Genomic DNA, 13,021 nt, shown 5'->3' with positions numbered 1-13,021 from the left:
AATTCAGTGATGGTAAGGCCATTGAATGTCAGGAGGCAATGGTTAGATTGTGGTTTATTGGAGATGGTCATTGCCTGGCATTTGTGTGGAACAAATATTACTTGCCACTCGTCAGCTGAAGGCTGGATATGGTCTGCATTTGGACATAGACTGCTTCAGAATCTAAGAGTTGCAAATGGTGAACATTGTTTGCTGATGATTTACACATCAGCACCTTATGATGGAGAGAAGGTCATTGATGAAGGAACTGCAGATGATTGGACCTAGAACACTACCTTTAAGAACTCTTGCAGAGATCTCCTGGAGCGGAGATGACTAACCTCCAACAACCACGACCATCTTCCTACGTGCCAGGTCCAACTCCAACCAGTGGAGTGTTTTTCCCCCCCAATTCCCATTGACTTCAGTTTTGCAAGGGGTTTCCTTGATGCCATACCCAATCAAATGCTGCTTTGATGTCAAGGGGAGTCTTTCTCACCTCACCTCTGGAACTCAGCTATTGTGTACAAGTTTGGACAACAGCTGTCATGAAATCAAGATGCGTGTGGCTCTGGCAGAACCCAAACTGGGCACTAGTGAACAGGTTATTGTTGAGCAACTGCTGCTTGATAAATCCCTTAAATGAGATTTTCCATCACCGCTGATCAAGAGTAGACAAATGCGCAGTAAATTAGTCAGGTTGGATTTATGCTACTTTTTGTACACAAGACATAACTGATAGTACAAGATTGGAGTGTTGTTGAAAATGGGAGAGACATTGTCAAAGCTTTTCATCTTGCACTCATCATGATTGAAATTTGGTATTGCCATTCTAAAGAAACAACAAGTTATATAGGAAATGAGAGGGGTGTGCTGATTGATTGGCAAGTGAACTCTTATTATTGAAACAGACAATCCTAAGAAAGGATCCCACAAGATAGGACTAGGTAAGGTGGATACAAGGAGGTTACACCCTCTTCTGGGACAAACTAGAACTAGGGGAATAGAGTTTAAAGAATTAGAGGTCTCTCTTTCAAAACAATTGAGCACATATTTTCCCTCAGAAGACCATTAATCTGTGGAATTCTCTTCCCAAGAAAGCAGTGGGTCTTGGACACTGAATTGTGTGCATTTTTGACAAAGAGATTCAAGGGTTAGGTTGGGGCAGTCCAGATTGAGCATGTTTTATAATTCAATGGTTGAAAGACTCACTAGTCTAATCCTGCTCCCGAGTCCTATATTCCTATTAAGTAGCATTCCGATCCCTTTTACCAGAAAGTAAACTATTGAATGGCTTCCTTGTGTGCCATAGATCTTCTATGTTTCCTGATGCCAAGACACAATTTATTTTTAAAACATATAGAAAGAATACTATGCTGAAACCTGGCTACTATTTCTGTAATTATGAAGCACTTTCCCACAGGAAAAAACAAACTTAATTTTGCTTTGAATGAGTTTGGCTGTCAGTCGTCTTAAATCAAGATGAATCTAACTTTGAAACTCTTTTCACTGGAAAAAACTTCAGGTTTATCTGACATTGAATTATAAAACTTTGGAATCACTTCTTGCTCTGTTACTGAGAAATATGTCAAAACACCTGCCAAGTTTCTGAACAGAGGGCCTGTTAATACAAAATTATAGTGTCAACTCATTTGTTTTTAAATCACAAAGTAAGTCAGGTTTCGTAGCCAAAATATTACACAAAACGGATAGATTGTAGCTTCAGATGCAGTTAATGTTGCTAACTGCAGAGATGGGATTAAAAACGCAATAACCAAACCACTCAACAGGGCTCATATGCCGTAAAGCAGAACTAGATTTGTCCTTTCATTTCTGGTTTTTAAATTAAAAAAGGTCCTTAAATTGGACGTTCTCCCAAAGATCACAAGCAATGGATAAGCTTTTCCCAATTTTCAAATTTAAAGCTGTGATTCCCTTTCAAAAAACATATCATTTACCTTTACTGACCTAGTTCTTTGTGCCAAGTTCTGCACGAGCATAAGAAAATGACCTCAAGGATAGAATATGCTGTGCATCGTTACCTGTTCTTTAGCTCGTTTTTGCTCTTCTCTCCTTCTGCGTTCATCATCATCCAGCTTACTGATTACAATATATCTCTCTTTCTGAAATACAGTGTGTAAACATATCAATATTGTTGTATTAATATTAAACACAGACTGTCAATCTTTAAATATCACCCACTAACTTAAAAGCCAGAACTTTCGTTAGACAGAACACAAAAGTGTCAGCAGGGACAATTCAAATGGACAGTCACCTGACCCAAGAAGTAGCAAAGCTCAACTGAAATTTGAAAGTAAATGTCTAAATAACATGCTGAAATTGTCCATGACATTGTGAAAAGGTTTTCCAAGATTAATGATTGGATCATTAAAATTCATCTTATGGAATACACAGTTCTGAAAAAACCTTCATTGTATCCAGGGTGAGACTTCTCAACTGCATGTATTGCTAAATCAAGACTTAAATTTCAATCTCATTACGTAATGGGGTTTGCATACTCCAACCCAAAAATCAAAGGATATCAGGGGTGTTCTGACAACAGACCATCAAAAATGGACCAACAGTCCATATTCACATCAAAAATCCCTTTGTGATGTGTCATGATCAAAAACCTCAGCACACTCTCACTACTGACAGTGAAATTAACAAAGTTCCTCTCTTCCTTTAACCTCCTAATTTATAGGTATTACCGAGATGTCTCTTGCATCCTCTCTATTGAAGACAGGAGGAAAATACTTATTTATTACAGCTGTTCTTTCTTTACTATCTGCTATTAACTTTGCATTCTCAAATGTCTAGAGCAGTAATATCCAAAAACTTTTTAGGCACAGGATCACTTTTTGAATGCAAGTGCAATGAAGTACCTACTCCTAAGAAAACAAAATCAATAGCTTATTTTAGTGCCACCTAAATTTAAAACCAAGCATGTGTGTATAATATCACAAAAACAGAAATTGCTGGAAAAGCTCAGCAGGTCTGGCAGCATCTGTGGAGAGAAATCAGAATTAACGTTTCGGGTCCAGTAACCATTCCTCAGGCCTGCAAGAAGTTTAAGGTGGAAGCATTTTTCTGACTGGTTTTTCTTCTACTTTCTTCAGTCTCAAAAGTATTGTCATGGTTTTTTTTTAATATTTGCCGGACCAGAGAAGTAACTGCAATTTAAATGCATTAACAGCACTGATCATACGTGTCAACTGTTCTTTTCCTGCGGTTCAGTTCAACTTGCTCACTTTTGACTTCAAGGAACCCGAAATCCAGCAACCACACTTTGTGCGAGAGTTCACTGCATACTTCATTCCTTGATTTGAGCAAATTAACAATTTCAGTAGCAGATCTAAAAAATTTTTTGCAGGACCTTCTGTGGACTTAGACACCTCACATCAGCATAGGGAATTTATTCAATGTGCACAGCACTGAGGTGGTTCAGTAAAGATGTAAAATAAATGTGTTGACGGGTGCTTCTCGAATTAAATTTACAAATGCTGACAACTTCCCTTACATGAAAAAAAAAATTTTATTCGCTCATGCTAGCTGGTCGATTATATAGTGGTAATTGACGGGGGAAGAAAAAGGGAAATTGTTATATCTTGCTGAAATGATCCCAAAGTCAACATTTGCACCAAGCAAGGTTGGTACACCATTAGTTGTGCTGAAGCAAGTTTATTGACTGGAATGTTTTTGTGGCAGATATCAAGAACTCACTAGTCAAGAACCTAGTTATCTCTGACTTAAATACATTGCCCTCTGCACCAATGACTTCCACACGGAGTCAGTACTCTCTGCCTAAAGAGATTCCTCCTCATCTTAGTTCTAAAAAAAGTTGTCCCTTCACGTTGGGGCTGTGCCTTCAGGTCCTAGTCTCTCCCATGAGTGGAAACATCATCTCCAGCTCCACTCTATCCAGGTCTCTCAATCTTCTAAGTTCCAATCAGACCTCCCCTTTATCCTTCTAAACTCCACCAGAAACAGACCCGGAATCCTCAACCACACCTCACGACAAGGTCTTCATCCCTAGGATCATTCTTGTAAACGTCCTCTGGAGCCCCTCCAAACCAGTACATCTTTACTTGGATAGGGGGCCCAAAGCTGCTCACAATATTGCAAATGCAGTCTGATCAGAAACTTATATAACCTTAGAAATACATCACTATTCTTGTATTCAAGCCCTCCTGAAATGAATGCTAATATTGCATTTGCCTTTCTAAACTCCAAATGAACCTGAATGTTAACATTAAGAGAATCCTGAACTAGGACTCAAATCCCTTTGTGCTTCTGATTTCTGAAGGCTATTTCCTGAATGAGAAAAGGCCATGCCTCGATTCTTCCTCTCAAAATGTATAACCTCTCACTTTGCTGCAGTACTCCATCTGCCACTTCTTTGCCCACTTTCCTAGCCTGTCTGCAGCTGCCCCGCCTCTTCCACCCTACTTTTGCTGTCATCTGCAAATTTAGCAACAATGCCTTCAGTTCCTGGGTCCAATTCATTAAAGCATAACTTGAATAGTTGTGCTCCCAAAACTGGTCCCTGTGGAACTCCACTAGCCACCAGCTATCATCTTGAAAAAGACCCCTTCATCCCTATTCTCTGCCTTCTGCCATTCAGCTAATCGTCTATCCATGCCAGTATCTTGCCACTAACACCACAGGCTCTTCTTATTTGGCAGCCTCCTGTGCGACAGCTTGTCAAAGTCCTTCTGGAAATCCAAATAGATCATGTCCACTGCCTCTCCTTTTTCTAACTTGCTTATTACTTCCTCAAAAGAATTCTAAACAGATTTGTCAGGCATGACCTCCCCTTGACAAAGCCATGCTGACTGCACCCTATTTTACCATGCACTTCCAAGTACTCTGCAATCTCATATTTAATAATGGACTTTAAAAACCTTACCGATGACCAAGGTCAGGCTAACTGGCCTATACTTCCCTGCCTTCTGCACCTCCCTCCCTTCTTAAACGTGGAGTGTTACATTACCCAGAAATAACCTCCCTAATTCCAGTGATTACTGAAAGATCACCAATGGCCGTTACACCTACTTCTTGCAAAGTTCTTATGTTGCTAGCATCTTCCAGTGTGAAAACTGATGCAAAGTACCAATTCAGTTCCTCCACTATTTGTTTGGTCCCCATTACTACTTCACCAGGCATTCAATGTCCAATCTTGCTTCTCTCTTACCGTTTAAATATCTAAAAATCTCTTAGAATCTTTTTTGTATTACTAGCTAGCATACCCTCATATTTTATCTTCTTCTTCCCTCCTCCTATTTTTACTTATCCTCCACTGGTTTTTAAAAAAAAAAAAAAAAAGAGGTTTTTCAATCTTCTGGCTTCCCACTAATCATCTTCACACTATGCTTTTCTTTTGCTTTTTTTTTTTTTTAAAATTAAAATGCTGTCCCCGACTTCCCTCATCAGCCATGGTTGCCTCATCCTCCCTTTGGTGTCTTCTTCCTTGGGATGAAGGTCTGCTGTGTCCCGAATTGCTGCTTCACCATCTTGCCTGCTAGGCTTCCCTTCCAATCAACTCTGGCCAACTCCTCCCTCAAGTCTTTGTAGTTACTTTTACTCAATTCTAATACTGTTATACATATTTCAATCTTCTCCCTCTCAAACTGCAGGGTGAATTCTATCATTTTATACTCGCTGCCCTCAAGGGGTTCATTCACCTTGAAGTTTGATCAAGTTCCTTATCAAGCTGCCTCATTACATATCAGTATATTTAGAATTGCCTGTTCCCTAGTGGACTATACCACAAGTTGCTCCAACATAAAAAGGAGGGAAAAAAAAGACCCAGCTTGTCGACATTCACAAATTCTTTTTCTTGAGATCTGCTATCAACCTGTTTCTCCCACTCCGTCTGCATACTGAAGTCCCCCATGATTAACGTAATAGTGTCTTTCTTACATGCCTTTTCTATTTCTGGAAATTATTTTCTTCCCCACATCCTGACTACTGCTGGAAGGCCTGTACAAAACTCCCATCATGTTCCATTTACTTTTGCAGTATCTCACCTCGACCCACACAGATTCTACTCCTTCCGACCATCTCTTCTTGCTTTTGATTTAATTTCATTTCTTACTAAGAAGGCAAACTGTCCTCTCTGCCATTTGCCTGTTCTTTCAACAGGTAACGTATCCTTGGATATTTAGGTCCCAGCCTGATCAGCTTCCAACACGTCTGATACCCACATCATTACCCATCAACTTCATCTGTCCTGAGCTCATTTACCTAGTTTTGTGTACTATGTGCATTTAAGTACAACACCCTCAGTCCTGCATGGACTGCCCCCTTCTCATAGTTGTCCCCTGACCTATGTCAGAGGTTAGATTCCTGACCCTTTCCATACTCTGTCTTGTTGCTTGCCCTGCATCCTCATCCCTTCCTCCTCCCCCCCCCCCCCCCACTTGAAAAGGGCAAAAGGATGAGAAGATCCTCTTTAGTTCTTACACACCAAAAATCCACATACACAAAAATGATCAGTCACAGATGAATTCATTGGACTGCAGGAAGAAGCAGTCACAGTCCTTCCTGCTGTAGTTACTGAAAGACATCTTTGGACAGAGATTAGACTCATTGCGCTACTGTGGAAGCACAAAGTGACATGCTCTGGATTGCCATTATTATTTCTTCTGTGCTCTTAAGGCCCATGAAAAAAAGAGTCAGCAAACACAGTCATTGCTTCTTCAGTTACTTCATCATCTGGAAATGTTGTTTTGCCAGAAGATGGCAAATGCAAAATGATGCTTCAGTGTAGGCCTTACCATTTGCTAATGGTTTTGAAGAAAAAAAAAGTGACTGTTGAGCATCAAAACAGCTTTTACCTTGTTGACTTTCTTTGAACAGTGTGGTTCAGACAAAGGAAAATCATCTTTGAATCATTGAGTAATATTGTATGGTGTCATTCCAAATTCACCTTTTTACTTATTGACATACAAGACAATTTTTTTTTTTTTTTTTTAAAAACAGTTATGAACAGAAATTAAAATTTTCCCCATTCTGTGTGGCAGTTGTACATTTTGTTTCTTTTTAGATGGTCCAGGTTCAATCAATCATCACTATTGTTTCATCTGGTAATTTGAGACATCACTCTGTTGCTGGTCACACTGCACGCAGGCCTCTGGATCAACTTTCCTCGAACATTCAGAAAGTTGCTGGCAGCTTTCAAGTGTGGAGGTACTAGGAGGTCACTTCTGTGGTTGTGATTTGTTTCTGGCATCCCTAGTCAGCCTGTGTTGTTGGGATATGAACTTATGCAGTGCAGTAGCATTGCCCATGATTTTCATTCATCCGGCACTGACATTAACAGTGGAAGAAAAACTGCAGGTCTACAGAGACAAAACAGAGGAACAGGACTAACAGACTCTTGTAGAAATTCTATGTGGTCATGATGGGCTGAACAGCTTATGTTTCTAGCACTGTACTATATTGGCTTCACACATCAGTTTCTAGAATACATTATTTTTGTAGTGGCAAAGCAAAACTTACTTTATCGTGCAATGATAGCTCATCTAGACCAGATTGAAACATGATACAACAAGCAGGCAAAGTTTGTTAAGAGTATGCCCTTTGCTGTAATTGTACAACTTCCAGAAGCTGAACATCATGCAGTGGCATGACAATCGATGAGTTGTGCGCAAGTGGCTGGAAAGATTGAATGTCAGAGACTGCCGCTGCGACCAGTTGATTGCATTCTACACATTGGAAACCACAGGTCTAGAGGACAAACCATCACTTTATTTACTCTTCTGATTTTTAATATGTGTACACTCATGCAATGTTTTACATTTCTAGCTAGGTTCCTCTTGGGGTCTAGTTTTTGTCCTGATTAATGTTTTGGTCATTCTCTGCTACCCTTTGTAATCGAGAATCACAGAATCCCTTCAATGTGGAAGCAGACCATCTGGCCCATCGAGTCTATACCACCAGTCTGAAGAGCTCCCACACCTACACTCCTACCCTTTCCCTGTGACCCTGCATTTCCCATGGAAAATCCACCTAACCTGCACATCACCAGACACTATGGGCAACTGAGCATGGCCAATCCACAAATCTGCACATCTTTGGACTGTGGGAGGAAACCCAAGCTGATGTGGGGAGAATGTGCAAACTCCAAACAGAGTCACCGGAGGCTTTAATCAAACCGGAGTCCCTGACTATGAGGCAGCAATATTAAACATTGAGTCACCATGCCACCCTGACTTGTTATCTGACCTGCTACTCATCTTTGGGCAATTGAGTGCTTTTCTTTAACGTGATGTTTCTCCCCACCCCCACCACCATTTGCAAACGGTTTGTCACTTGCCCACACCAGAGCTGTGTGTAGGTTGCAATTTGGCTGATTGTTTAACATTTCATCAACTATTGCATGGATTTATTTCCCGAAGTGCCCTTGCACAATGAACTTCCCGGCAGCTACTCAGGCACTTGCACATGTCCCAAAACTAGTCAATCATGTACTTTCTTCAGTTCAGTTAGAAATTTTGTTGGCATTCCAAGAGTCATCGCAACCCACTTTTCCATCACCTTACTCAGTGTTGTCTGTTTGGCCAGAGGGCTGAAACTGGTCACAATTCTGACAACATGTAACAAGTATTTCAATCTTCATCCCACAAGTTCTGGTCCATTGCTACTTCATTAAATTAGTGGGGAGCATACAATCAGGCACAATGACGTCTTCTGATACTTGAAATTGAACAATTCACATCCCCAATGTGATATAAGAAAGAAATTTGTATTCTTGATCCAAACTCTGGCATCCTTCAGCAGTGGTTCCAATTTCTGTGATGAATGACGGGCAAAATTGTCTGCGCAACTTTGAGAATTTTTTTGGTACTCAGACTCTCGTCTCTGGAGAGTATGAATACATTTGAACATCTTGAGAAGAAACACTTGGATACTATAAATGGAATACAATAATGCCCTGATGCAATAAGTTGCAATTTGTGGCTTTACCAAAGACAAATGCTTTGTCATTCTCCATGTGTGATCTCACTTTTGCTTTTTTCCTCCCTCAAAGACTTACTTAGTAATAGTGGCAAGTTACTTGGGACCACACTGGTGCTGATGAAGTTATACTTCCTGCTGTTCCAAATGGGAGGATCACTGTTTTAAAGACAATAAAATCCCCATACCTAAAAGCAGGTTACCACATTCTTTAACTTAGCATTGAGCCAGCTTGTCAAAGGTTTTCAAATAACACCCTAACCCAATCTAGCTCTTAGTATTTTCAGAACTGGATAAAAAGTGACTGAAAAGAAATGATCAATTCTCTTTGAATTTATGGACAAGAGATTTACAAGAAGGGCAACTTGTTGGAAGCCTATGAAGTCTAGTCAATCTCTAAGCAATTTAATAACAGTCAGTTCGTGGAAGAACATACCATGGATTTTGTTCAAATTGTATCAAAAACTAAAAAAGATTTCAAGCTAGAAATTCCCATGTCTGTGCATGCATTCAAGTGATTAGATTTATTAATTTTTTTTTTTAAAAACACTCACTCACTCACAGGATGTGGGCGTCTCTGCTAGGCTAGCATTTATTGCCCACCCATAGGCCAAACTGGGTAAGGATGGTCGATTTTCTTCCCTAAAGGACATCATGAATTCAGATAGGTTTTTCTGACAATCAATCAGTGGTTTCATGGTCAATTTTAGACCCTTAATTCCATTTTCTTTATTGAATTAAAATTCCATCATCTGCCACGGTGGGATTTGAAGCCAGATCCCCAGAACATTAGCGAAGTTTCTGGATTATTAGTCAAGCGATAATACCACTAGACTGTTGCCTCCTCATTATTGGAGCCCGTATTACAAAGGTTCAGTTTTAAAGTGAAAATATTTTCTTTTGGAAGAAATGACTGCTTCCTTCAATAAATTTGGAGGTTTTTGAAACAGTTGTTTCCTGCCACTTTGTGTCACAAACTGGCAATTCTGCTGCGATAGAAACATTGGAGGACTACGATGATTGACTTTGAAAATTGTCAGGGAACTGTTTGCAAGCCCTTGTAGAAAGAGGGAGGGAGCTGCTGATAGATGATCAGGTGAGTCAAACTTTTAGATTTTCAGGATCTAACAAATAAACAAAATCTATAGTATATTCTTCCATGAACCAACCATTTGTCTTAAATTGCTTATAGATCGACCATGCTTCATAAGTATCCAACAATTGTCCTTGTATATCTTGTCTATAAAACTCAAAGACTCGATAATTTTCCTTCAGTCATTTCATCCAGTTCCGAAAATACTTTTCACATAATCTTACACTTTCCTGGGAAAGGCAAAAAGCCAAGGGCACGCCTGATTTACTCCTGGTTAGGGAAATAACCACAGACCACATTTTCAGCTTAATTTTCAATTGTTCATTTAGTTCAAATTCCAAAGAAATAAAAGCTGATGGGTAATCCAAGTTAGCTAGCTTGCAACATGACTCAGCCATTTTGCATGAGGAACTTCAAAAAGCAGTACGGTTGCCAGCTGAAGAGATTAAACTTCTCATCTGCTACGGAGTTAAATTGCTACTCATCTACAAACTAAAACAGGAAGCATAAGTCAGTCTGCCTGCCAAAGACTCCTTATTTATCTTACTCTGTTACAAACACTGGTTTGCTCTTTTTCCCTTCAAATCCATCCCCATTACTGTGAAAAACTAGCTGTAAGAGTGTACACCACATCCTAATGAGCATCAGGTGCTCCCTATTATTTCAAGCACATTCTTAAAGGATCCACCTTTTATATCATGGCTTCCCAGCTCTGCAAGAATAGCGATCAGCCTGAGAGAAATCTTGGTCTGATGCTTTTCAAAAGAACTGACTTTGAAATCTGATCCATGTAGCTGACATCTAAGAGAACAACTGAATTAGTTCGGCCATAACCGTGAATTGGAACCTCAAAATCGTTTATAGTTCTTTTGCCAAAACTTTAATTTTTTTTTGTAAATTTCATCTTCTCTCAGCTGGACTTTACTCCATTTGTTTGCATGTGAGTGTGCGTATGGTACAGTATTCAGGATAGGTTTTACTTTGCTAAAACGAGGTAGACATTTCAGTGCGAACTCAATAAAATAAAACTTGTTAAATTTGGTTACTGCTGGGAGGTCTGTCTGGTGTTTTCTTCATAGCTTTAATATGTGGTTATGTATTTACTGAGTTGGGGACAAAAGAGTGCATCAACTGTCAACATACTCGAACAAGAAGTTGGTGCCCTACATGTCAACATTGTATGGCTGCACCACACCGGAACTAAAGGGTACAGTGCCAGTTCTTGCTTCCTCTCCTTTGCTGTTTCACTCTGCTCAGGGAGTGGGGCAGAGAGTGAAGTGACAGTTGAGGCTACGAACTCTTTGAGCACTCCACTTAAATATCAACTTTGAAGCCATTATACAAGTTCTGCAATGTTGCTAGTAATGACGTAACAGGCACTGTGACAAGACACTGAGTCTTGGGCAGTGACAAGACTCCCTGCAGTCGTGGTGGCAACAAATGCAGCCAGCGAGAAAAAACAAACAAACAAAAATCCAAACTGACATACCAACATACTAACGTACCAACATCAGGAAGAAAAACAGGAGTAATTTCTTCATCCCTCATGATTAGGTCTTGTGAATATTAATTTCCTTTTCCTTGATGGCAATAGAACAATTACATTCAGATAGCCACCTTACTAGATCATTGAAACATTTCAAAATCTTAGTTCAAAAATTAATTGTGCAGCAAATGGGTAAGTATTAAGCACCAGGAATGCTTTATATATACGGAGGAGATGAATCAACCGAATTTTGTTATTGTTAGCTCAAAGAGGACCGTTGGCCAGCGGAAGTCTGTGAATAGGGTTGTGAAAGATTAACATATTTACAGATAGTCAGGGCTTTAACTTAGCATTTCATCCAAAGATCAATATTGCATTGTCACTTTGTGTTGGAATGTAATCTTACATGGAGATCAATTTCTGTCCTGGGACTCAAACCAAACTGAATAAATTGAGAATTTTCAGCTTAATATATGCAAAAATATGACTCAAAAAGGTTTGAAGTTTTTCAACTTCATTGTTCTGCTTACCTCAAATCACAACAACTGATAAGACATATTTTCCCTATAAGTGGTTTTGGATCACTGGTCTTTCCATCAAATGACAACTTCATGGTTAGAGGCGATTAATCACTAAAGCTATATCATAGTCAATGAATGTCTAGTTGCTAAGAGAAAATGTAGTAAAATTAGGTTTCTGGCAAAACAGCACAGTTGATATCTGTACCACAGTTAGCTTAGGTTTTATAGACCATACTCAAACCTACTGATATGAAAAGCCTTAACGACATTCTGTGACACAGTGGACAGTAATTCATCTCTGACTCACGAGCGTTTAAGTCCCACTACAAAGACTTAAGAAAAAAAAAATTCTCAGCTGACACTATTGAGAAAAGAGGAACTCCTGCATTGTTGGAGGTGCCATTTTTCTGATGATATTTTAAACAGTAAGGCATTGTAAGCTCTCAGCTTGATTAAAAAGGTTGAACAATGCTTTTAAAAAATAACACAAACACAGTTATGCACAGAGCCATGGCCAATATTCATCCCTCAAACACAACTAAAACATTACTTGGGTGTCACATTTGTGGAACACCCAGTGCATAGACTGGCTGCTGTATTTCTCGTATTACATCAGAGCCTGTATTTGGAAAATGTTATTGAATAAGCACTGAACACCTTGGGAATCCCTGGAGTCAAGAAAAGGTGCTTTTTGAATGCAGGATTTTCTCCTTTCTTCACATCAGAAACTAGAGAAGCCTGAACACCTGCCCATTGGTAAGCGGATGTTGAAACTATCATCCAAAAGGGACAACGAAAGGAAACCGATATAGGAAACCAGCATTAAGTGATTTCTCTCCAGTAAACCTGCAAAATGCGCCCAAGGAAATGCACCCTTAGCATCAGCCAAGGAGAATATTAGCCCTTGCTACAATGGCCCTTTCAATAAAAATAGTATGCCATTTTTCAAAGTCAAGCAAAGAAATATCAAATGAGCAAGTA

At 39.5% G+C, this 13,021-nt stretch overlaps 1 protein-coding gene across 1 annotated transcript in view; it reads right to left on the bottom strand.

The window, feature by feature from the left end:
- parn (poly(A)-specific ribonuclease (deadenylation nuclease)) overlaps positions 1-13,021 on the bottom strand; it is a 114,939-nt gene that overhangs the window by 84,052 nt on the left and 17,866 nt on the right. The window contains exon 8 of the mRNA XM_048609685.1: positions 2,022-2,102. Coding sequence (XP_048465642.1) covers positions 2,022-2,102 — 81 coding nt within the window. The remainder of the gene's footprint in view (positions 1-2,021; positions 2,103-13,021) is intronic.

Source organism: Rhincodon typus, chromosome 21 (assembly GCF_021869965.1).
Source record: "Rhincodon typus isolate 14 chromosome 21, sRhiTyp1.1, whole genome shotgun sequence".
NCBI lineage: Eukaryota > Metazoa > Chordata > Chondrichthyes > Orectolobiformes > Rhincodontidae > Rhincodon > Rhincodon typus.
Note: the sequence above shows the minus strand (reverse complement) of the source record. Positions and strands in the feature narration are given on the sequence as shown.